The sequence below is a fragment of the Balaenoptera physalus genome (assembly GCF_965194825.1).
Source record: "Balaenoptera physalus genome assembly, chromosome: 4".
NCBI classification, from domain to species: Eukaryota; Metazoa; Chordata; class Mammalia; order Artiodactyla; family Balaenopteridae; genus Balaenoptera; species Balaenoptera physalus.
The window spans coordinates 47716333-47744191 of NC_138891.1; the positions used below are offsets into that span (position 1 = coordinate 47716333).

The following is a 27859-nucleotide window of genomic DNA, read 5'->3' on the forward strand; positions in this document are numbered from 1 at the left end:
CATCCACAAATAGTGACAGTTTAACTTCTTCCTTTCCAATTTAGATGCTTTTTATTTCTTTTTCTTACCTAATTGCTCTGGCTAGGACTTCCAATACTATATTAAATAAGAGTAGTAAGAGTGGGCATCCTTGTCTTGTTCCTGATCTTAGAGGGATAGCTTTCAGGTTTTCATCATTGAGTATGATGTTAGCTGTCAATCTGTCATATATGGCCTTTATTACTTTGAAGTATATTACCTGTATATGCATTCTATTGAGAGTTTCTATCATAAATGGGTGTTGAATATTGTCAAGTCCTTTTTCTGCATCTTTTGAGATGATTATTTGATTTTCTCTTTCATTTTGTTAATGTGGTGTATCATGTTGATTGATCTGTGAATGTTGAATCATTTTTGCATCCCTGGAATAAATTCCACCTGATCATTGTGCATGATCCTTTAAATGTATTATATCTGGTTTGCTAATATTTTGTTGTGAATTTTTGCATCTATGTTCATCAGAGATATTGGCCTGTAATTTTCTTTTTTTGTGCTGTCCTTGTTTGGTTTTTGGTAACAAGGTAATGGTCTTATAAAATAAACATTCCCATCTCTTCAAATTTTTGGAAGAGTTTGAGAAGGATAGGTATTAAACCTTCTTTGAACGTTTGGTAGAATTCACTCATGAAGCTGTCTATCCCTGGACTTTTGCTTTTTGGAGGGTTTGTGATTACTGTTACAATCTCCTTACTAGTGATTGGTCTATTCAGATTTTCTATTTTTTCATGATTCAGTCTTGGAAGACTGTTTGATTCTAAGAATTTGTCCATTTCTGCTAGCTTGTCCTATTGTTGGTGTATATCTATTTGTAACATTCTCTTAACGATCCTTTGTATTTCTGTAGTATCCATTGTAATTTTTAGTCTTTTGTTTCTAATTTTACTTATCTGAACCTCCTCTCTTTCTTAGTGAATCTAGCTAAAGTCTGTCAACTGTATCTTTTCAAAGAATGAGCTCTGTTTAATTGATCTTTTCTATTGCCTAAAGTCTCTATTTCATTTATTTCCACTCTGATTTTTATTATTTCCTTTCTTCTGCTGACTTTGGGCTTCATTTGTTCTTCTTTTTCTAGTTCCTTTAGGTGTAAGGTTAGAATGTTTGAGAGGTTTTTTGTTTCTCGAGTTAGGCCTGTAATGCTACAAACTTCTCTCATAGTACCACTTTTGCTGCATCCCATAGATTTTGGTAGGTTGTACTTTCATTTTTATTTGTCTTCAGGTATTTTTTTATTTCTCCTTTGACTTCTTCATTGACCCAACAGTTGTTCATTGGCAAGCTGTTTAGTCTTCACACATTTGTGACTTTTCCAGCTTTCTTCTTATAATTAATTTCTATTTTCATACCACTGTCATCAGAAAAGGTGCTTGATATGAATTCAATCATCTTAAATTTATTGATATTTGTTTTGTGCCGAAACATATGGTCTATTCTTGAGAAAGTTTCATGTGCATTTGAGAAGAATGTGTACTGTGCTGAATTTGGATGGAATGTTCTGTACAAATTTATCAAATTTGTCTGGTCTAATGTTTCATTTAAGGTTGCTGTTTCCTTGTTGACTTTCTGACTGGGATGATCTATTCACTGATGTAAGCAAGGTGTTAAAGTTCCCTACTATTAACTATTTTTGTGTTGCTGTCAATTCCTCCCTTTAGGTCTGTTAATAATTGCTTTATATATTTTGGTGCTCCTATGTTAGGTGCAAATATATTAACAAATGTTATATATTCTTGATAAATTGTTCCCTTTATCATTATATAATGTCCATATTTGTCTCTTGTTACTTTAGCTTGAGGTTTATTTTAACTGATATGAGTATGTTTACAATCACTTTCCTGGGGCTACCATTTTCTTAGAATATCATCTCCCATCCCTTTACTTTAAGCTTATGTCTGCTTTTAGAGCTGAGTCTCCTGAGGCAACATGGAGTTGGTTCTTGTTTTTTAATCCATCCAGCCACTCTGTGTCTTTTGACTGGTGAGTTCTATCTATTCACATTTAGGATGATTATTGACAGAATAGGACTTAGTACTGCCATTTTATCTTGTTTTCTGGTTGCTCTATATCTCCATTGTTTCCTTTTCCTTGTGTTTCTGTCTGCCACTTTACTTTGGTAGTTTTCTACAATGTTTTTCACTGTTTCCTCTTGTTTTATATTTTATGCCTCTGCTCTAGATTTATGTTTTGTGGTTACCATGAGGTTTATATAAAAGTCTCATAGATAAAATAGTCCTTTTTCTGCTGATAGCATTTGCCTATTCAAGTTCCATTCTTGTCCTCTTCCCTTTTATATGTTTTTGTTGTCTCAAATTATCCATTTTTATGTTGTGAGTTTGTAACCAAATTGAAGTGTCTATACTTATTTTTACTGCTTTTTCCCCTTTAACCTCTATGCTATAATTGTTTAACAACCTAATCTGAAACAGAGTTGCAATTTTCTGATTCTATTTATCATTTTACTCAAAGTTTTGTGTACTTTTGCCTTCTGATTTTAGGTAGAAGAGCCCTGTTCAACATTTTTGGTAAGGCAGGTCTAATGGTGATGAACTTCCTCAGCTTTTGTTTGTCTGGTAAATGCTTTATTTCTCCTTCATATCTGAAAAATAACTTTGCTGGGTAGAGTATTCTTGGCTGACAGTTTTTATCTTTCAGTATTTTGAGAATATCATTCCACTCTCTTCTGGCATGTAGAGTTTCTGCTGATAGCCTGATGGGGGTTCCTTTGTAAGTTACTATCTTTTTTCTCCTGGTTGCCTTAAAAATTCTTTATCATTGCCTTTTGACAGTTCTAATATAATGTGTCTTAGAGAAGGTCTTTTTGCACTGAGATAATAATGTGTTCTCTTAATTTCCTGGACTAGTATCTCCAGATCCTTCAGATTTGGGAAGTTCTCAGCTATTATTTCTTTAAATAAACTCTCTGCTCCCTTCTCCTTCTTTTCTCCTTCTAGGATACCCATTATCCTTATGCTGCCTTTCCTAATGGAGATGGATAGTTCTCATAGAATTTCTTCATTTTTAAAAGATCTTAGTTCTCTCTCCTCTTCTACCTGAATCACTTCTATATTTATATCTTTGAGTTCACTAATTCTTTTTTCCATATGGTCTCTATTTCCAGTGCTTTCTAATGCCTTCTTCATCTCATTTATTGAGTTCTTCAGCTCTAGATTTTCTGTTTGTTCTGTTTTTCAGAGTTTCAGTTTTGCTGAAGTATTCCCTCTGTTCATTAATTTTATTCCTGAGCTCATTTGAACGGTCTGTCTGAGTTTTCTTGTAATTCACTGAGTTTCCTCATGACAGCTATTTTGAATTCTCTATCAGTTAGATTGCATTATCCTATGACTTTAAGTTCTATTTCTAGAGAACTGTCATTTTCTTTTTGTGATACTGTGTTATAGTGGTTTTTCAAGGTGCTTGAGGAGTTGTTCCTCCGCCAGCGCATTTGAAGTAGCAAACACCTGTCTTATTTAGATAAAGCTTTTTAGCTTTGATTCTAACAGTTAAACAAGTTGGTATATATTAGAAGCCTTTCTTTTGTTTTTCAGTAGGTGGCACTACAGCACAAGTTTTTGGTTTCTCTTACCTGAGCTGCCTCTGGCTATGTTTGAGAATGGGCACTTTCCACCCTCCACTGCCTCTGTCAGAGGTGTCCTCAGTATCCAAGTTGTCACTGCTTGCGTCTCCGGGGTTGCTGGTGCCTTGCTGTGCCAGTGTCACTGCTGTTGCTAGCATTGCCACTGGGGGCACCAGGGTAGTGGGCACCCCACCGCATCCAAGGTCACCCGGATAGTGGGGAGAGTAGCATGGGTCATGAGCACCCCTGATGCATCTGGGGTTGTCAGGTTCAAGGATGCCACTGCCAAAGGTAGGGGGAGGCCAGAATCACAGGCACCCACCATGGATGGAGGGACCATGGTTGTGGGCCCTTGCCGCCAGCACTGCTGCCTGGTCCCCTGTGGCCATGGGTGCCACTGCAGTTGGGATTCTGGAGTTATGTGCTCTGCTACTGGGTTTTCTGGGGCTGTGGGATCACCTGCCATGGCCAGCAGGCTGGGATCATGGGTACCACCTCCGCTGTTCCAACAGGTCTGCCTCTTCTTTGTGTTCCAGTCCACTCACCTCCAGATGTACAGATGTGTGGAACTCTCTGGCATCCTAGTGTGTTGGACAGAGGAAGCTTTGCTGAGTTAAGGATGTTTTACTAGTTGTAGACTGAAGGAGAGAGACAAACAGAGCATCTCATGCTACCATGATGTTGACATCACTCCACGAGCAAATTGTTTATCCTTTTGAGATGATGTTTTCTTCCTTAACTAACCACAGCAAAAAAAACCTTACGTCTTCTGGGTGCTCTTATAACTCCCAGCTTACATCTATGCTGGAGCTTTGCTTTTCAGTGTGATCCATATATCAGCAGTACCACCATCACCTGAAAACTTGCTAAAAATATGAAATCTATGTCCCACTCAGACTCACCGAATCAGAATCTGCAGTTTAATATGTAATTTAACACACATTAAGGTTTGAGAATCACTATGTCAGAACACTTAGCCAACTGTGTTACAGTTGTTTGAAAATATCTATCTTCTCTTTTGTGATGATGAATTCCTTGATTCCTTGAGAGAGGGGACCATGTCATATATATAAATGTGTACACACACATATATATATAAAATTATCCTCCCTGCAGCCCTGTCCTTCATGCTTTGCAACTAGAACATTGTTTGATGCTGGTAAGTACTTGAGAAATATTGGTTGAATCTAATTTAACTGACTTACTGAGATAAAAATGACTAAAAATTCCATTTGAACATTCATTCCTTATACCCAAGCTATCTGAGTCAATGTCAACACAGGCAAAATAAATGGCACTATTAATAACAGCACAAAAGGGAAAATCATTTACCTCTCTAAGCCTAAATGTTTACACCTGTAAAATGAAGACAATCTCTACCTTGCAGGGCTGTTGTGAATACATATCTTTTATGAAAAACACCTAGCAGAGTGATGACATAAAGAACTGCATTCAAATGACTGCTATCATTTTATCTAGATCACGATAGCATACTATTTCTCTGTAAATAAGATAAATAGTTTAAATATCCAGAAAATAGAATTCCTGCCAAATTCAATAGACCTCTGACTACGGTATAATGAAGAGGTCAGTAAATAATTCTATCACCATAAAACAAATGCTAAACTGGATAAATTTGTTAAAAACCATTTCAGAACTCTGGAAAACAACCAAAAGCAAACAAATTAAGAAATATTTATTCAAGAAAAACTATGCTGAAATTAATGAAGAACAGTAAAAGTGTAAGGCTTCCCTGCATGGGGCTACTCCTATATTAAATGTCCCTTCCCAAGTCTGTCAATTACTAAGGCAAGACTGGCCTTGCTGAACATGGAGTGTGCCTGATTCCCAAGGGAGGACAGAGTCTTGAAGTTACACTGGCATTATCAGTGAACTAGAAAATTTGGTTATAAATGAATGGGGAAAACCTTCGGTTCTGACAGCCTGAGGTTTTGGTCCCAGTTGGGAAGAGCAGTGGACCAGACAAACACTTAATGGAATGATCCTGGAAATGAGATCTATATAAGCGCTGATTAAAAAATGGAAATCACAAAAAAACCCCAAGTGAAAATTCTTAAGTACGACTTACATAAACTAACAATAGATTTGAAATGAAAGGAAGAAGAGTCAATCAACCTGAAGACAGACCAAGATAAATCATCTAAATTGAAAAGAAAAATATAAAAGATTAAAGAAAATGAACACAGCTTTAAAGACTTATGGGACAGCATCAAGCATCCAACATACATTTAGTGGAAATATCAGAGGGAGAGAAATGAGCATAAAAAATATGAAGAAATGAGGGCCCCAAATATTCATATTTGATGAAAAATTATCACTTCAAAAATCCACAAAGCTCAACAGCTCCCAAGAAAGATAAACATAGAGAGATCCACACCAAGACATATCATAATCAAATTACTGAAAGCCAAAGACAAATAGAAAAATTTGAAAGGAAAAAGGGAAAAATGACTCGCTACATCAGTATGAATAACAAGCTGATTTCACATCTGAAAAAATGGAGACCCAGAAGGTAGTGGAATGATACAAAGTGCTGAAAGGAAAAACTGCCAAAGATAACTTTATATTCAGAAAGAGGATCATTCATTTCTAGCATATCAGCTTTACAAGAAATACTAAAGAAAGGTTTTAAGGCTGAAAGGTATTAAATCTACCAGAAGAAAGATAGAGGCCTGGAAGCATAAATATATGTGTAAATAGAAAAGATGCTTAAGTATTTATTTTCTCTTTTATTTTCTTAATTTCTTTTAAAAGCATAAAATCATATATAGCAACATCATTAGCACTATCATTAACATTATGGCCTTACTGATTTTCTGCCTAGCTGTTCCATTAGAAATTTCAATACCTCCTTCTCAGAAATTAATGAAACAGCTAGGCAGAAAATCAGTAAGGACATGGAAAACTTTAACGACATCAAGTAACTTGATCTAAATAACATTTAAAGAACCCTCAATCTCACAACATCAGATTATGATTTCTTTCCAAGATCACATGGAACATTCTCCAAGACAGACATATGCTCCACATAAAATAAGTATTAATAAATTCATAAGAATTGAAATCATAGAAAGTATGTTCTCTGATCTCAACAAAAATATATAAATCAGGAACAAATCGTTTTGGGAAATAATAAAATATTTAGAAGTTGAACAACCCATTTCTAAATCACTTTTGGATGAAAAATAAGTCACTAGGAAAATTAGAAAATTGACTGGAAATAAAAACACAACATATCGAAATGTATGGTATGCAGTAAAAGCAGTGGTTAGAGTGACAGTTATAGCTTTCAGTGCTATTTTGGAAAGGAAGAAAAATCTAAAATCATAATCTAAGCTTCACTTCAAGAAGGTAGAAAAAGAAAAGAAAAAAGTCCAAAAGGAGGTAGAATTCACAAAATAAGGATCAGAGTAGAATCAATGAAATAAAAACAACTGCAAAGAAATCAAGGCAACTAAAATTGGAAAGACTTAAAAATTCATAAACTTTTAACTAAACTGACCAAGAAAAAAAACAGAGTAAAATACAAATTAACAAAATCAATAATGAAATAAGAAACATCGCTATAGACCTACAGTAATTTCTGGATTATAGTGGAATTTGAAACATTTATGCCAACAAATGGACAGCTTAGATTGAATGGACAAATTCAATGAAAGACATAAATTACCAAAATTGACTCAAGAAAAAGAAGAAAAGTAGAATAATAAGGTAAAGAAATTGAATTAGTAATCGAACATTTTCCCATGAAAAAAATCCCAGACTCAGATTGCTTCACTGGCAAATTCTATCCAACATTTAAGGAAGAAATTAAACCAATCCAATACAAACACTTACAGAAAATAGAGAAGGAAATAGCTCTAAATGAATTTTATAAGGCCAATACAACCCTGATACCAAAGTAGATAACCACATTTCAGGAAAACAAATCTACAGCTTAATATTCCACATGAATGTAGATACAAAGTTCCTTCCCAAAATATTAACAAATTCAATCCACCAACATGTAAATTATGCATCATGACCAAGTGAAATTATACCCCAGTAATGCAATCATAACATCTGAAAATCAAGTACTGTAATAAGCCATATTAATAAAGGACAAACAGCATGATTATTTCAGTAAGAGCAGGAAACACACACACACACAACAAACAGGGAATACAAAGGAACTTCCTCAAACTGATAAGAGCATCTAAAATAAAACCTATTAACTAACATCAGAATTAACGGTGAAAGACTATATGCTTTGCCCTTAATCAGAAACAAAGCCAGGAAGTAAACACTTACTACTTCTTTTTAACATTTACTGGCAGCTCTAGCTAACACATTAAGACAAGAAAAAGAAATTAAAGGCATCTAGGTTGGAAAGGAAAAAGTAAAACTACTTTTATTTGTAGAGGATACAATCTTTTATGTAGAAAATCCCAAGGTAAAAAAATAACTATTATAATAAGTGAGTTCATCAAGGTCACAGGACTCAGGATCAACATTCAAAAATCTATTTTATTTCTATATACTAGCAATGAACAACCTGAAAATAAAATTAAGAAAAGAATTACATACACAGTAACTTCAAAAAGAATAAAATACTTGGGAAAACGTTTAACAGAAAAGCATAAGAACTTAAGACTAAAAACCACAAAACATTGACAAAGGAAATTAAATAAGATCTAAATAAATGGAACAAAATCATGTTCACAGACTGAAAGACAATATTGTTAAGTGGCAATTTTCTCCAAATTGATTTGTGGACTCCATAAAATCCTTGTCAAAATCCCATGAAGTTTTTTCTTTGTAGCAGTTGACAAACTTATCCTATTATGTATATGGACACAGTGAGATATCATCTCATACCCATTAAGATAGCTACTATCAAAACAACAGAGGATAACAAGTGTTGGTGAGGATGTGGAGAAATTGGAACACTCGTGCACTATTAATTGGAATGTAAAATGTTGCAGCAGCTATGGAAAATGGGGGTTTCTCAAAAAATTAAGTACAGAATTACCATATGATCCAGCAATTCCATTTCTGGGTATATATCCAAAATATCTTGAAGAGATATTTTCATACCCATGTTTATAGCAGCATTGTTTCTACCTCTTGGCAGTAGCCAAGAGGTAGAAATAATGCAAGTGTCCATCAGTGGATGAATGGATAAATAAAATGTATATAGATACAGTGAAATATTATTCAACCTTAGAAAAGAAGGAAAACTGATATGCCACAACATGGATGAACTTGAGAAAATTATGCTAAATGAAATAAGTCAGTCACCAAAAGACAAATATTGTATGATTCCACTTATATTAGGTATCTAGAATAGTCAAAGTCATAGAAACAAAGTACAATGTTGTTTAATGGGGATGAAGTTTTAGCTTTGCAAGATAAAGTTCTGGAGACTGATTGCACAATAACGTGAACATACTGAGTTATACACTTAAAAATGATTAAGATGGTAGAATTTATGTTATGTATGTTTTACCACAATTTAAAAATTTTAAATGTATATGGAATGTAGATGATCTGGAATAGCCAAAATAATTTTAAACAGAAGAAAAAAATTGGAGAACTTATACCACCTGATCTCAAAACTTCTTATAAAGCTACAGGAATCAAGACAGTGTAGTATTGGCATAAGGCTAGGTAAATAGATCAAAAGAACAGAATACAGAGTCCAGGAATAAGACCTTATGTTCAAATGACTTTTAACAAAGATGCCAAGGAAATTCAGTGGGAAATGACAGTCTTTGTAACAAATAGCACTGGGCCAGTTAGAGGGCAATATGCATAAATATGAACTTACAGACACTTACCTCACACCATATACAAAATAAAATGCATTGTAGCTCTAAATCCAGGGGCTAAAATTATAAATCTTATGAAACAAAATGTAGGGGAAAAGTTTTAGGACCTTGGATCAGGCAAAATTTTTAAAGATGACACTTAAAACATGACCCATGAAAGAAAGATAAATGAAGGCTTTGTTATGAAACTTGATCAATGAAATTTGATCTGAGAATGTCATATATTCTATACCAAAATTCCATCAGGCTTTGTGTTTGTTTGTTTGTTTTTGTAGTAATTGACAATCTTATCCTAAACTTGACAATCTTATTCTAAAATGTATATGGAAATGTAAAAGACCTAGAATTTGAATTTTTTAATTTGCATTAAAAAATTAAGTTGAGCCACAGACTAGGAGAATATATTTGAAAATCATATATCTGATAAAGACATATATCTAGAATACATAAAGAACTCAAACCTCAATAACACAAAGACAAATAACCCAATTTTAAAATGGTCAAAAGATATGAATAAACATTTCACCAAAGATATATAAATGGCTAATAAGAAAATAAAAAGATGTACAACATCATTAGTCATTAGAGAAATGCAAATTAAAACCACAATAAGATATCATTACACACATAGTAGAACAGCTATAATGCAAAATACTGACAGTACCAAGCTTTGGCAAAAATGTGGAGAAAATAAAACCCTCATATGTTACTGGTAAGAAATGTAAAATGGCAGACTTCCCTGGTGGTGCAGTGATTAAGAATCCACCTGCCAATGCAGGGGGCATGGGTTCGAGCTGTGGTCCGGGAAGATCCCACATGCCGTGGAGCAACTAAGCCCATACACCACTACTACTGAGCCTGCGCTCTAGAGCCCGCAAGCCACAACTACTGAGCCGACGTCCCACAACTACTGAAGCCTGCGTGCCCTAGAGCCCATGCTCCACAACAAGAAAAGCAACTGCAATGAGAAGCCCACTCACCGCAACGAAGAGTAGCCCCCGCTCGCCGCAATTAGAGAAAGCCTGCGCGCAGCAATGAAATCCCAACACAGCCCCCCCCAAAAAAACAAAAAAGAAATGTTAAATGGCACAGATACTTTGGCAAATAGTTTGACAGTTTCTTGAAAAGTTAACAAGTACTAACCTTGGGACTCAACAATTCCACTCCTAGGTACCTACACAGGAGCAGTAAAAATATGTCTTCACAAGGACCTGTACACAAAGAAATATCTCTAGCATCATTATCCTAACAGCCAAAAGTCTAAAAAAAAATCTATATGCCCATCAATTGATGACTGAATAAACAAAATATGATATATCCATAGAATGGAATATTATTCATCATTAGAAAGCAATGAACCACTACAATGAACATGCAACACTGTGGAAGAACCTCAGAAATCTTATGCTAAGTGAAAGAAGTCAGACACAAAAGATTGCATAGGAATGATTCCATTTAAATGAAATTTCTAGAAAAGACAAATCTATAGCAACAGATAACGGAGGAGTGGTTGCCCGGGGCTGTAAGTGGTAGCAAGGATTGATTGCAAAAAAGTACCAGGAAATTTTTGGTGTAATAGAAATGTTCTAAAACTCAATTGTAGTGATTATTGCACAGGTTTGTAAATTTACTTTAAAAATCATTGAATTGGTATTTCCCTGGTGGTGCAGCGGTTAAGAATCCGCCTGCCAACGCAGGGGACACGGGTTCGAGCCTTGGTCCAGGAAGATCCCACATGCCGCGGAGCAACTAAACCCGTGCACCACAACTACTGAGCCTGCGCTCTAGAGCCCGCAAGCCACAACTACTGAGCCTGCGCTCTAGAGCCCGCAAGCCACAACTACTGAGCCTGCATGCCACAACTACTGAAGCCCACACGCCTAGAGCCCATGCTCCACAACAAGAGAAGCCACCGCAATGAGAAGCCTGCGCACTGCAATGAAGAGTAGCCCTCGCTCATGGCAACTAGAGAAAGCCCGTGTGCAGCAATGAAAAACAAACCCAACACTGCCAGAAAATAAACAAATAAATAGATCTATTAAAAAAAATCATCAAATTGCACAGTTATAATGTGAATTTCAGAGTGTGTAAATTAAACCTCAATAAAAGGAATTTAGACTAAAAAATAAAACAATAGACAAGACTAGGCTGACTGCAGCAGAGACTTGTATTAGGGTGAATGCACAGTCTCTTGTCATGTCCCCTTCTATCATAATTTCTTCCTGACCCACAGCAGTGCTCATCCTCACCAGCCCCACCATGGAAAATACAACTGCTCAACATATTTCTGCCCTCTGGGCCACGGTTCACTGGACAATAAGTGAGCACCAGGTTGAGCTCATGAAGATTTAGATTTGAAATCAAGAAAGCAACATTGGTCTCTCTGTCATTGATCCTCTATTATGTATCTTCATAATTTGTTAATTACAAGAAAAAAAAGGTAGATATACAGAAAAAAATAATAAAAGTGGAAGAAGGAGTCTGCCTAGTCTTTCAACAATTTCCAAAATCCAGTCCTGGTTCTTACCATGATTCAGCTACATGACCCCTACTCTCATACAATGAGACATCTGTGAGGTCTTTAATAACAAGAAAAAATTCTTTTTGACCAAGTTAGTGTAAAGAGTCCTAACTAATGCAAGGATCAGTGCTTCCCAATTGAGGCAAGGAAACCTGAAGATGTGGGGAGGTGTTTTGGGTTTTCACAAGCATTGGAGAGCATTACTGACATTTAATGGATGATAACCAGGTTTAATACATATTCTGAAATGTGAGGAATGGTCCACCTCAAGAAAAGTTCCTGCCCCAAACACTCAAGAGATTCCCATTGAGGAATAGTATCACAGACCTAGACTTACACTAGCAACAGTTAAAAAAAAATTACAGAAACCCAGTGAAAATAAATCATCATGCCATCATACTAAAAAGTAAGAAATGGAGGTTCCTTCCAATTCATGAATACTGCTTCTCAGGGGTAACCACTATTAACAGTTTGGTGTATATCCCTGCAGCCTTTTGTCTTTGCTTAGAAGAACACATCTAGATTTGCAACACAAAACACATTATCTTTCACTTAAAAATATATCAACTATCATTTTAAGTAATAAGTAACCAATGAACAAGAATGTAAAGGTTATTGTTATAAAATATTTAAAATAGATAACTATAAATGTTGTGTCATAACACTGTCTGATATGTATTATAAGATATTTTAAAACTCAAATATTTATGTCAGAGTGTTCTGCCTATGTTTTCCAATAAGAGTTTTATATTGTCCAGCCTTACATTTAAGTCTTTAATCCATTTTGAGTTTATTTTTGTGTATGGTGTTAGGGAGTGTCCTAATTTCATTCTTTCACATGTAGCTGTCCAGTTTTCCCAACACCACTGGGAAGAGACTGTCTTTTCTCCTTGTATATTCTTGCTTCCTTTGTCACAGATTGGGTGACTGTAGGTGCATGGGTTTATCTCTGGGCTTTCTATCCTGTTCCATTGATCTATATTTCTGTTTTTGTGCCAGTACCATACTGTCTTGACTACTGTAGCTTTGTAGTATAGTCTGAAGTCAGGGAGCCTTATTCCTCCAGCTCCATTTTTCTTTCTCCAGATTGCTTTGGCCATTTGGGGTCTTTTGTGTTTCCACACAAATTGTAAAACTTTTTGTTCTAGTTCTGTAAAAAATGCCACTGGTAATTAGATAGGGATTGCACTGAATCTGTAGATTGCTTTGGGTAGTATAGTCATTTTCACAATGCTGATTCTTCCAATCCAAGAACATGGTATATCTCTCCATCTATCTGTGTCATATTTGATTTCTTTCATCAGTGTCTTGTAGTTTTCTGCATACAGGTCTTTTGCCTCCTTAGGTAGGTTTATCCCTAGGTATTTTATTCTTTTGTTGCAATGGTAAATGTGTATAGCACAGGAAAAAAAAAAAAGAAGGTACAATCTGTTTGCAGGACATTTATTAAGTTAACCTTAGAAATACATTTCAATATACATTAGGTGCAGACAAATACTGTTTGATTCTACTTATACGAGGTACCTAGAATAGTCAGATTCATAGAGTCAGAAAGTACATTGGTCGATGCCAGGGGCCGAGGGGTGGGGGTGGGGTGGGGTTGGGGAGGAAGAATGGGAAGTTAGTGTTTAAAGGGGACAGAGTTTCACTTTCAGGAAGGTTAAAAATTCGGGAGATGGATAATGGTGAGAGTTGCACAACAATGTGAATGTACTTAGTGCCACTGAACTGTACAGTTAAATATGGTTAAAATAGTATGTTTTATCTTTTACCACAATAAAAAAAAAATTTTTTAAAACTCGAAGATAATTTTATTTCCATCTTCATGAAAATTTACATATAGCAGTACTCATAGGTAGCAACTAATAGGAGGCGGAGGGGACTAAAATTGAATAAAATTACCTGTGCAACTTCTCTACATGCCAAAAATGTTTAAAAATCAAAACAAAACAGCCTTCAGGGCACATAGTAAATCATATATCTCACTGTAAGAGAGAGGCTTAAACTAAAGCCAAAGAATGTGATTTACTGCCAGCACTTCCAGAGTCCCCCACAGCCTTCACTACACTGCATGATGGTAGGATTTCATCTGGTAACTGTTCTAACTTCTCACCTGAACTTTTTTTTTCTCCCTAGAATGATATTATCTTGCAAATTACACTCTAGGAGAATTCATCACTCTGACAATGTATCATTAATCAAAGTAAAGAGGGTTGATATTTTATAGCATTTTGGAATGGATGGCACCTTATAGAAGTTAAGGTCCAACAGTAAAAGTTTTAGTTTAGTTAGAAAAATGATATACTTTATGGTAGTGTCAGTGCTTCAAAACTCTATCATCATCATCCCAAACCCTGGCTATCCAGCAACATGAATAATCATGTTGACATAACCACGCCTCCTTATACGATCCAGAAGTTCCAGCTCAAAGAAGTTCACACGTGATTTAGACCGACGTTACTTCCTAAGTTTGAAAAAAAATGTTGAAATGTCTCTTTTCATGGTCCTAACTTTCACTGATTTTCCAGTTGCAAAATTTTAGAAGAGATTTACTGCAACCACAGCCTTGTATTAAAAATGGAAAGCTCTACTGATGTCTATAAAATGGATGACTAATAAGAAAATAAATAAATAAAAAAATAAACTTTTTTTTTAAAAAAATGGAAAACTCTAATTCCTGTAGAAGAGTTTTGTTATTTCATTGGTACTTGCTAGGCAAATAGATAATAGAGGTAGAGAGAGAGGTGTACACATATACACATACACAGAAAAAATTGTGTTACATATACACAGAACCCAAGAAACGTTATGAATTCACTGGTTACAACGACTGTTGAACACAGTTGGAATTTGGATAGCTTTTAACTATAAAAATCATTTCAGGAAGATGAAATTATGTACTAATGGAATTTTTTAAAAAGGAATATATATATATTATATATATATATATATATATATAATATATATGTGTATTATGTATATAAGGTTTTTTGGCCTTACTTTTGAGAAAACACTTCCTTCCCATATGGAGAATATTTTCCCAAGTACAGTTTTTTCTGGTTTCTTTGATGTGAATTAACTCATATGCAATTGGTAAATAGGGGAATGATGTCAGTATAAAACTACGGAGTTTTATTGATTCTTAAGTTTTTCTTTTCCAGCACATTACTGTTTTGAGGCAATCAGGGGCAAGCTGTTTCACAATTAAAGCCAAAATCTTAGCAATATATAAAGATCTTAGGGGGAAAAAAAGCTGAAAATCTATAAAAATGCCTCCCCACAGTGCAAGTACAGACTACTTTAATGACTTTAATGACCATGCATTCCACTAAGTTAAGCTATCTGGAAAAAATGTGAGTGCAGATAAAGAAGTAATAAAGATACTCTCTGATTTAAAACAATGGATTAATAAAGGAGGCAACAGTTTGATTCAGAGTTTTCATTTTGACAAATATGATGTCATTAGAAGTGAATTACTACCAGGACCTATATCATAGAGAAGGAAACACAAGTCCTCAAGGAACATGTGCCAGTGGTTTTATAAGGATGGTTAACTGTTTTTGTTAGGGCTCTGATTACAAAGTGCCATGGGATTTGAGTGGCCTTCCCCTAACCCTAATTTTTCCTGGAGCCCTATTAGATAGGTAGGGGATTATCCAGAATGGGAAGTTTTTCAGAAATTGTATATTGTTACGGCAGTAATACATGTACACTAAAGAACTGTGCTTTAATTTATAGTGAAATATACTTTTTTATTAAAACTCATCAAAACATTTGCTCAAGGTATATTTATCCAAAGAAACCGCCACAGATTATTTTGCCAGCATATTTCTATTTATATATTTATATATATATTAAATACAGTGCATGATGATAATGTAAGGATCCTGTTAACTAAAATCAACAATAACAAACCAGACTAAATCTCTCTGAGTTGGAAGCTACATAGAAAAGAAGGAATACTAAACATACCAAGCAGATAAATTTTCTCAAATTATCATGTATCTACGATAAGATGCAATAAGCCCATGAAATTTCCACCTAGTAAAACTATCTTTGCAGAGTAAAAATTATTTATAAAAATACATAACTATGAACATCCTAACCGAATAAACAAGAATGAAAAAGACTGAGGTAAGAGGTGGACAGGCCCCTGGGCTGGACAGATGGTATTTGTCAAGCGGAGTAAAATTGGAGCTTTGTTTTCCCTAGACACTTCAAGGACCAAGTTAATGACAGGAGCTGACCTCTGCTGGAGTAAAGAGATAAGATGACCACTCTTGAGGTCAAGGAGACCTTCCCGACTACACATGTGCAGAAAGGCTCCTTGGGGGTCAAAAGGGAGGGGCGCCACCCCATAATAGGTGGTGTCAAACCTCCCACTAGCCTCTGTGCTGGAATCCATCTTGGTAAAACGATGCACAGGCATGTTGGGGAGTGTCCTAGAACAGGTCAGATGTGGGAAGAGAAGTGAGATAATTGGTCAAAGGTAAACAAAGAACCGGTCTAACTGCCCTGTACGAATGATTTAACCATCTCTTTACTACACTCCTCCTCAGTAGGGAGGACGCCCACACCCTTTCTCTCCAGGTGTGTATTTCTGCCTTGCTTCTGTCTTAAATAAACAAACAGTTTCTCTGTGTTCTCCCCCACATGTCTCACTGTGTCTCTAATAATAAACTTTGTACCTGTTTTTACAGTTTTTGCCTCCTTAAGAAATTGATTTTTCACATGGGGCAAGAGCCAGGGGAACTTTGCTTCTAGCCTCTAGCCCCTGGTGGCTAGGATTCCTGGCTTTCATTCAGGCTACCCAGGTTCGATTCCTGGGCAGGGAACTAAGACCCTGCTGCTGTCTCTCTGAGATCAAGATGGAGCTTCATCTCTCAATTTTTTCACATTATTAAAATATATACTCTATTCTTAGAGCAAATTGTTATTTTGCTTTTCTGATGAATCCACCTTTACAGATAGTCTTAGTACAAATTTATTCCCTAAAAATAGGCTTTACCATAGGGCCAACTCTGAATTTTCCATGAAAGTTGAAGTAAATGGTATCCATAAATAAAGGACTTGACCAAAGTTTTTGTCTACTGTTAGGATCAAAAGAAAGAAAGAAAAAAGTCAACTTCAGGCCAGCTGAAAGGTAAAGAAACAAAGGACAGGAATTTCCATATAGCAGACACCAGAAAGAAAAACAGAGTTTGAGTAGAAGTCCCCATATAAATACATGAAGAAACAGGAGAAAACTAAATATTTATAGGATGGAAGAAAATTGCAGCAGAGAAACTCACAACAGAATCATGTTTCAAATCCAGTTCTGCTCATTATATTTCTAAAAACAGATACGAAATTTGCATGAGTAGTACAAAAATGTCAATGGTATAAAGAACTACTTATTGCAAGCTAGTTAGGAATCAAATCCTGGAAGTGTGAAATTCATGTGACTAAAGTTTATTGCTTATTCCAGCATCATTTCAGTATAACTTTAAGTAGAACTTAAAGGACCCTTAGATTTACCTTTCCTCTAAAGGTCTAATGGAAACCACAGGTTTTATTAATCAAAGATTTATGTGTTATTATTCCTCCTTGACACATAAGGGATAATAAAAAAATAAGCAAGTACCTGGACACAGGCCTCGGATTATAAATGCAATTTACTATTCAATAGACAGTAAATGTCAAATAAAAGTAATCTGGACTCAATATTTAGTACTATCATAAAGTAACGTGAGAGTAACAAAATAAAACACACTTAATGCCATTAAACTATTTAAAAATAAGACAATACAGCATATAAATGTAATAGCTAAAAAAATAATATATTGTGAAAAATTTTAAATCACTTGATATTAAGAAAAATAACAAAATGTGTTCTCAGCCTTTCAAATTTTATTACAACATTAAAAATTCTATTTAGAGAGCAATCTTAAAAGTGAGCCAGAATAGCAACAAGAAAACAACGTAGGAAATTCACACCTGCAATCTGCTTTCTATTTGCAGTTTTGATGCCATATAATTATGCACTATATTAATTATCTTAGCAAGTACTTACTATTGTTTTCAACTAATATTACATGTATAATGCATCCAGATGAGTTAGCTGCTTTTAGCAATTATGCATATTTGAGATACATGATGAACAAATGATTTAATATGCAATGATTTGAATAACAGATTTTTAGGCATAGCAGAATAAACTCACTAATAAATAACAATCAATAATTTGTCATTCGTTTTCTTATACATGGTAATGCTACTACTATGTATAAGTAGTACATCACAATTGACAATTTTTATCCCATAAATACCAATGAACATAAAATATAGTAAAAAAAAAAGAAAAAACTACTGTAAAATTTGTCAGACTCCATGAAAAACCTGTAAGATAATATGGGTAGCACCTGCAAATTATAAAGACTCCTCAAATAATCAGCATCAATGTGATTGATTAAAGGTTCAGACATGTGGTTAGACTAACGATCTTTTTTTAAACAACACACATTTATTATCTCATGAGTTCCATGAGTCAGAGTCTAGTTCCAGCTTAACTGGATGCTCTGCTCAAGATCTTAGAAGGCTGCAGGCAAGGTGTGGGCCAGGCTGCATTCCTTCCTGAGTTTGGGGTTCTCTTCCAAGCTCACAAGGTTGTTGACAGAATGCAGTTCCTGAAGCTACAGGACTGAAGTTCTGGTTTTCTTGCTTGCTGCCAGCCTGAGGCTGCTCTCAGTTCCTAGAGGCTGCCCACACTTTCTTGCTATGTGGCCCTCCCTCCCCCAGGCCCTCTCACTACAGGGCAGGTTACTTCTTTAAGGCCAAAAAGAGGATCTCTCTGACCTCAGGGAGGGCCTCGGTCTCCCTTTTAAGAGCTTTCATGTGATTAAGCCAGGTCCACCCAGAATCAGCTCCTTTTTGATAACTCAAAATCAACTTATTTGGAACCATAATTACATCTGCAAAACCCCTTGACCTTTGTCATATTCTATTGGCAAGTCACAGGTTCTCAGACTAATGATCTTTATGGTCCCCTCTAATATTGAGCTTCTATTATTTTCTATTTGGATAAGGAAGAAGTCTGTATTTTTCTAAAATTTTACCTCACTGTATTTTTCACAAAAGTCTTCCAAAATATGTATTACTATAATACTTTTTAAAACATCCCTAAAACCAAAAGTAACCATTTCATTAATTCTTTAGAGTCATTATCATTAAAATACTTTGTTTTCTAGATTCTAAATTTAGATGGTCTAAGAACTGCATTGAATTTTTACAAATACTATATCCTGACTAATAAAACCTAATGCATGGAGCACCTGCTATGAGCAGAATACTTTTATATTTGTTGTCATTTAATCAGATCCTCACAACATCTCTACAAGCTTCTGAGCTTGCATATATGAGTTTTATCTTAAAGATTCTTTTAGCATAAATATTACAGAAACACCCTCTTTTCCCTTTGAGATGAATTCAGGCCACCTCTGCATTAAACCCTAGCACTGCATCTTCCTTCTCCACTGCATCTGTAACTCTGTCACTTGATTCTGTAATATACTCCCTGAACCACTAATGTTCTTCCAATTCTTCACTGGTGGTAACAGAAGCCCTGCTCTTACTTTTCTACACATTTTTCAAATGTAGTCTTTTCCCTTTCCCTAGCTTTTCCTAGTACTGGCATCTAAAAATATCATCATCACAGTTATGGTTTCACTGAAGTGCAGGTTATTAAAATGTCCCATATTTAAAATATGTCTCACATTTTGAAACTGTCTTCTCAAAAATCCTTATCAGCATTTCTCCAAGGAAGATATAAAATGGCCATAAGCACATGAAAAGATGTTCAACATAATTAGTAATCAGGAAAATGCAAATGAAAACCGTAATGAGATACTACTTCACGCCCACTAGGTCAAAAAGTGAGATTAATAACTGTTGGCTAGGGCACAGAGAAATCAGAACTTTCATATTCTGTTGATAGGTGTGAAATGGAGCAGCCACTTTGGAAAACACTCTGGCAGTTCCTCAAACAATTAAATATTAGAGTTACCATACAACCCAGCAAGTCCACTACTAGAGATATAGCAATGAAAAATTAAAACATATGCCCACAAAAAGCTGTCCATAAATATTCACAGCAGCATTATTCATAATGGCCAAAAGGTGGAAACAGCCAAATGTCCATCAGACAATGAATGGATAAACAAAATGTGATATATCCATACAATGGAATGTTATTTGGCCATAAATAAATGAAGCACAGATACATGCCACAACATGGATGAAACTTGAAAACATTATACTAAGTAAAGGCAGCTAGTCAAAAAGACCACATATTGTATGATTCAATTTATATTAAATATCTAGAATGGGCTAATCCATAGAGACAGAAAGTAGGTAAGTCGTTGCCAGGGGATTGCAGGGAGGATGGTAGAGGGGGATGGGAATAGTAGCAAAATGGTACAGGGTTTCTTTTTGAAGTGATAAAAATGTTCTACGATTAACTGTGGTGATAGTTGCACATATCCGTGAATGTACTAAAATCTATTGAATTATAAACTTTAAATGGATAAGTTGTATAGTATGTGAGTTATATCTTAATAAAACTGTTTTTAAAAAATTCTTGTCTATGATGCCTCTATAAGTGCTCTTGATCTATCTTTTGGGTAACCCATCATTCTGTCTTTAGAAATTCTGGTTAATCAAAGACTTAATTGCAATGCCCTCCAAGGAGTCTACCTGGGTAAACTAAACTTTCAGACTCACCAGGCTGTCAGCAAACCCCTCTTGGCAACAGTCTGCTCACAAGGATAAGAACAGGAACAACAGTTTACCAATGGGACGGCATCAGTTATTATTCTTGGGAGTCTTGCAATAGTTCACGCAGAAGTACAGCTCAGATAGATGAGGGACAGACCTGGTTTAGAAGCCTTATTTCCCACCAGAGTCAATCCCCATCTGCAGGTTTCCAGAGCCCCACAGCCCACGTGCCAGCTACAAAGCTCGCCATGTTCAGGGAGCTGTGGCTTACCCCAAGTATTTATAGTCCTCCCGTTAGATGCAATTTGCCAATGAGGAGTCATGTTTACCGTGAATATGTTGTCTAGGAACATAGGTGACATTAGGACCTTTATCTGTTTCCCAGGAAAAGAGCTAGAAAGCTAACTAAAGGTCAAATTCTCAGACACAAGAGGAAAAGCTTTTCTTAACCCTTCACCGACATAACATATTAACATACCATATGTTCTTTTAATTGTCCAACCTTTGGTTTTCAAAATTTAGAGAGAAATAAACTTTGTCATTTAAATGTAATTTTAAATTATTTCACGAGCTTGATCATATCATTCAGGATTTATTCATGCTTTCACTCATTCAAAAATGAGATTTTTACATGCCAGGTACAATGTTAAGCACTAAGAATACAGTGATGAACATGACAGAAATAGTTCCTCCCCTTACAAGATTTGAAATTTATCAGAAGAGATAAAAGCGTAAAAAGTCAATAACAATATAGTTTAAAAACTCCTTTGACAGAAGTTCAAAGTTATAATCATATTGAATCATACAGAATTATTTATTATTTTATTTTTTCTTATGTGTAACACTAACTAATATTTATAAATAGCAAATTTATAAATTTTTTAGGATATTGACATTACCTGGACTCTAAAATCATGTGAATTTATTATAATTCTTTTTTGAGGGAACATTTACTCCCCATCCCTATATTTCTATCTTATTTGTGAGACTTTGGGAGAAGAAAGTGAGTGTGCTGACCTCTGCCCCTTCTGGGTTCTCCGAGGGCTACCTGTCTAGAGAGGGATGTATTCCAGTCTAGATCTCCATTAAGGAGTTTTTCTGGGTACGTCCTGCACTGTCAAAGGGAAAAGTCTATAACATTGGGGCGGGGGGGAGGGCAAAAAGTTCAGTTCCAGGAAATATCAGGAAGCTGATCTGTCTGAACAACCACCAATTCTGATTGTATCAATAATAAAACTGGTATTTTGATTTCTACCTTCTGACTCTAATACCTATTTCTCAACTGGTTTAGAACATGGAAAGTGAAGAAAGAGATGTTATATATTGCCCTTCAAAAATTGCAGTACACTCTAAAACTGGCCAACAATTATCTATACTGTAATCTCATTCTGAATTACATATTGTCACAGGTCAGGTTGGCCAAGAAACAAATTCTGAGATTTGCCTGCCTGACTTTTACTGGGGAGTTCTCTGAGAAGAACACCTGTGGGCGAGTGAAGGAAGCAGAACTGGGCAAAGAAGAGAGTTGAATTTGATGCAATTGCCAATCCCAAGGGAGGAGCTGTGATGGCCCATCAGAGTTGTTCCCAATTGAGGCAAGAGGTAGCTGGGAATTTGTACCCTAACATAGACCAGATATTGGCCCAGAGGATGGGCTGCCTCCAGGGATGGAGTGTAGGTTTGGAGGTGGCAGTTCTCTTTGGGCAAAGGCAATTCCAGGGGAGAGACTCAACTATGATACAAATGCAGGCAACATTCCAGACAGCTAGGGTAGTGAGTGTCTCATTTCTAAAGAGGAAGATCTGGGTGGCACACATAGCATCTACATTATGTGTGTACACAGCATTTAAAACGGGTACATTAGGATCATCCAAGTAAGCAATCACGATATTAACCAAATGACCAGCTATGGCCTAAAATTACTGTATTATCCTGAACATTAACAGAATAATGGTAGTGTGAGCCTAAAAGCTGATACTGGGCATTGTCAAATGAAAGAAAAAAGTCTACCATAAAGTCGGAAAGCATAAATAGTATTATGATAACTGAGGTTCTGCCTGGTAATTATTTTCCTGTCGGTATGTTCAAGCAAACAAATATTCCCACTTATAATCCATATTTATGTAGGTATACCTTACTTCGTAGACAAAAAAGTGAAGAGGCTGCATATAGATGCTTCATATTAGAAAACACAGAAATCCTACCTTAGTTATCTCTTCTCTCATTACTAACCACCCCTCTTCCCAAGGTCTCTCCTTTCCAGTTAAGAAAATCTCCATTCTAATTAAGAAAATATATATACCAGAATCTATTAATGATTTTCTTAATCCAGCCTCCCCTTGCGCATGTCATACTTCACAATGAAATGCCTTTTGTTTGTTCCCCGCCCCCCCCACCCCCGTTTTCCCTTATCTCTGATTAACTTTGTCTCTTCTTTGATCTTTTGTTGTTAAAAGGAAATAGGAATTCCTGATATATTGAGGCCTTATTTTTCACCAATGTGAGGCTTAACAAGTGAAAAAACCTTTTGTTTTAACCCTTAGTGTTGAAAATCATTCTAAATACAGAAGTAGAATTTTCATCCTTAGTAATTCCCCTCATGAATTTACACATCATTTTGCAGATAATTAACTATTTCACAGAGGTTAGAGAAGGTTAAAAACAAAAACAAAAACTTGTGCTGAAATCACTTCCAAGTATTAATCAATCGTAAATCAAAAGAAAGACCCTTTGAAATTATGTTAGTCAACATGGAAATGGTAATAGTTTGTCTTCAATTTTTCAGGGATTTATCTCTTAAGTGAAACAAGATATGCCAGGACAAAATGGTCCCTACTGACTGTGAACTTTGTAAAGACTCACTGGTATGTAGGCTGGGGGCTGAAATGATTAACAACACTCAAAATAAGCTATTCTTCATAATAACCAGAAATGCCAACATAGGTTAAATAATATAAAGTATAACAGTCATTAGCCTAGAATGCTTGCTTTTTATATAGTAATGCTTAATACTCAGATATAAGATGTCTGCTCTAACTTCTCAGATTAGGTATGAATTCAACAGTCAACAAAAAAAAAATCTCATGACTTCTTTTTCTTTGTCCTCACAGTTTGCGTATTTTTTAAATTGAGATACAGTTGCTGTACAATATTATATAAGTTACAGGTGTACAAAAAAATCTCATGACTTTGACAGTTACCAAAGTGGTGGAAAACTGAAAATGCTATGGCTAGTTAATGAGGGCTAAACAGAAAAAGGTATCCACTCACTGCTGAACAATGGCCATCAGGCCAAGCCACAACAGCATCAAGAACCTTACCTTAATGCACAGGGAAGAATGATGGAAGCAAGAAGAAAAAAAGCAAGAGGACTGAAAAAAAAAACACAAAGGGCTAAACAGTGCACAGAAATAATAAGAAAATGGCAGATAGCTAATGGGACAATTGATTAAATTCAAGATGGGATGGCAGAGAATGGATAAGGCCATGATAGAGGAGCAAAAACAAAGTACTAACCAGAAGAGCAAATCTCTGAGGATGAATGTGTAGCAACACATATTATATCAGCTAGTTGAGACCTCCTATTAACTGTTGTAACAGTTACTGGTCAACATAATGGGCAGGAGTCACCAATATATAGTGAGACTCTGTCCACTGTACACTTTACTAAGATCGGAAGCAGTAGGTTATACAGTCTGAAATAGCTTCCTTTAAAAAAAACTTTTTTTTTAATTTTAAAATTTTAGTTGAATAAAATAAAGGGTCAAATTTACTTGAATTATCTAAAAAAAGATAGCTCCTTCAAAGTATTTCATTACTTAGCAATCTGGGTACATAAAATGATGTCATATACAAAGAGAGTAGTAACCATGTAAGTTTAGCTCCCAATACAGGTGGTCTCTGTTAGCTCTTTTCTAAGGGTCAGCCTCACAATCTGACTTCCCCAGCAGACAATGAACTTCCCAGGAAAATCCTCAAGATAGCACCAAGTAGCAACTTTGGTCTCCACAGACTAGAGGGCAATCCAGAGGAATAACATAAATATAGAAGATATATAGTTATTTATCATTATTTAACTTTAAAATATATACATAAGAGAATCCCCGTATTTGAAAAAAACTCTCAAGGATTCATTATTACTTGCTATGCTCTTTGATTTGTATACATATTATGAAATTCATTTATGTTAATTTCTAGAGATGAATGCATCTTCTACAATTAGAAATTCACTAGGAACTTAAATACCATTCTACTATTTCTGGCTTACCAACCTTTCCTCCCCTGCAACCAAAACTAGAAAATGTGATGCTGGGATGAGATGAAGCTTATACTCAGTAAATATTAATTCTCTCACTTCAGCATCAATTCCACATTTAGAATTTTATAAGAATATAATTTATAAAAATCATGTTCTTCTATGTTAAGATATCGAATATATCCATTTTAATGACATTAACATGGAATAGAAAAACACTCAAGGTTTACTATACATATGCTATGTCACATTACTTTTAGTAAGCATGGTTTGACCCGTGTCATATCTGCCTCTGGATTACAATAAACCATATCATGGCAAAGTTTGACTGTGTTTTGAAATTGAATGTGGGTGGGGGGGAGGACTGAGAGAAGCAGAAAGGGACAGAGGTCTGGAAGAGAGAGGGGAAGGAAGGGAGAGAGAAAAGAGAATCAGACCTAGATAAATCTTGAAGGTCAAATACTGAAGTTGAGGGAAGGAGCCATGTCTGGTTCTTCTTTGTACCCTCCACACCAGCTAGCACAGTGCCTAAATTCACTGAGCAGTAATTCAGAAAATGTGCTGAATAAATCATTGAATGGAAAATTCTAACAAGAATTCACAGTGGGATAATTACACTCTTTACCCTTACAGTGGCGTGCCTTTAGTTAAATTCTATATTATTTGCATATTAGCAATTACACTCACTTTTGTATACATTAATTTTCATTTCCTATGACTGTCCGGTCTTAGGATACTTCCTGAGGCAGGGGAGTAGTTGGTGGATTTCTTTTTGTTTTCCCTCCATCACTTCTGCCAGAAGGCTCTAAACACTGACTAGCCACTCAAAAGTTAACAGACTTGGGCTTCCCTGGTGGCGCAGTGGTTGAGAGTCTGCCTGCCAATGCAGGGGACACGGGTTCGAGCCCTGGTCTGGGAAGGTCCCACATGCCGCGGAGCAACTGGGCCCGTGAGCCACAACTACTGAGCCTGCGCGTCTGGAGCCTGTGCTCCGCAACAAGAGAGGCCGCAATAGTGAGAGGCCCGCGCACCGCGATGAAGAATGGCCCCCGCTTGACGCAACTAGAGAAAGCCCTCGCACAGAAACGAAGACCCAACACAGCCAGAAATTAAATAAATAAATAAAAATAAATAAATAAATAAACAGGAGCTGTTGTTTAAAAAAAAAAAAAGTTAACAGGCTTCGGTAAATACTGATAAAAGTAAGGTCAGTTTTATGCTTTGTGGTTATCATGACTTGGGTCATCAGCATCTGTGAGAGCTACCAATATTTATATATGTTGAAGCAACATGTAAAGATTGAAGTCTACCAGTGATCTTTCTAAATACAGATAATATCAATATTAAAATTTACAAGATAATATTTAATCCTTCAATCCATTATACAAGGTACTCGATTCTCACTTTTATTTCCGGGTCCTTAAGAGGAGGATCCTAGGGTTATTCATCTGTGTGGGGTCACTGCCTAGCACTGACCCTGCACAACGAATGAAATCTATGACAAAACAATGCATCATCAAACGTAACTGGTATAATGTTATATCAATATTTAACCATATTTATTAAGTATTAGATTCTTAAAGCCATCTGACAGGGTTTGAGTTTAGGCATTTCAAAAGACAACAACTATATGAGGATAAATAAAAGTTTGTGATATGTAAGAGGAAAAGTAGAAACCTGAGAGATAAGCTTATTTAAAAAATAGTGGGGGAGGACAAATAAAAGACAAATTTTTTTTAAATAAACATGAGAAGAAAACAAGAGATTTCTATTTATAAACTAGATAGAAATAATACTTAAATCATGTGTTCATTTGAAACCACAATAGATAAAAATATTGTCTAATTTTTAAATGTCAAGTTCACAGATAGAATGTATAATATAAAAACTCTAATCAAGCTAAGTGTTTCAGGAGATATTAAAGCACAGTTTAAACAGCAAAATAAAATCCAGATTAGCATTCAGTAAAATAATTTTAAGTTATATGTAAAGATTGTAGATAATAGAATATTACAAATTAATACAAATCATCCTAAATTCTAGATAATTAAACATGTTTTATATGTCTTTGTGTTGAAACATTTTATAAATACACTACAAGTAAAGCGTTTTAAAGTCATACCTGCAAAAGAGTTGTTCTATGGAGTTTCAGTGCCCCCTTTTGATGAATTTTAGCAAAGCATCCTGAACAATAATCTTCTCCACATTCAAGGCATACCTTAAAAGATATTGAAAAATCATACAATCTTATAAAATATGACTTTGAGAAAATATGTGCATAAAAAATTCATTGCTCTCATCTTTACTTCTCCAGTTACACACCTAGATGTCAGCAGAATTGAGAAGCCCAAGGAAACAGGACATTTGTTCCAGTTAAGATGTAACTCTGAGAAAAATTAACTTGTAAACTTTAATTACTCTCATAGCAAAATAAATATAATAGCTGTAAGTAGGTTTTAGATATATGTGTTAGGTGCATGTATGTACGTACAATTTCTGAATAAATCACTAAAAAAACGGCAACCTCAGATCAAACTTCTTAACCTGGTAAAAATTAACAGCAATATCTCTGGGTCAAAACTATTTCATTATGAGTTCTTTTACCTTTCTGTATGGATTTACATGACACAATTAGTTTCAAAGGATGTGTATACTATTTGTCTCCAAAAATCCCCACAGTCTTCTTTGAACATGGTGCTAAAATGTCATTCTTTAAATTTGCGGATAAGTTGGAAAATGTGATATACCTCTACCTATGATGGTGCCAAGCAAGGGTGAAAGTGAGAAAAGGAAATGGAATTTTTACTGCAAGAGTAATTACTACTGCGCAGACGAACAGCCACTCTAACACCCTTTACAGTATGATAAAAAATAGTGCAAATGGCTAGTAG

The 27859-nt window shown here is 35.4% G+C and overlaps 1 protein-coding gene across 5 annotated transcripts in view; it reads right to left on the minus strand.

Moving 5' to 3' along the window:
• ZBBX (zinc finger B-box domain containing) overlaps positions 1 to 27859 on the minus strand; it is a 110036-nt gene that overhangs the window by 55947 nt on the left and 26230 nt on the right. For all 5 annotated transcript variants that reach the window (XM_082458397.1, XM_082458398.1, XM_082458396.1 and 2 more), the window contains one exon: positions 27091 to 27186. In XM_082458397.1, coding sequence (XP_082314523.1) covers positions 27091 to 27186 — 96 coding nt within the window. The remainder of the gene's footprint in view (positions 1 to 27090; positions 27187 to 27859) is intronic.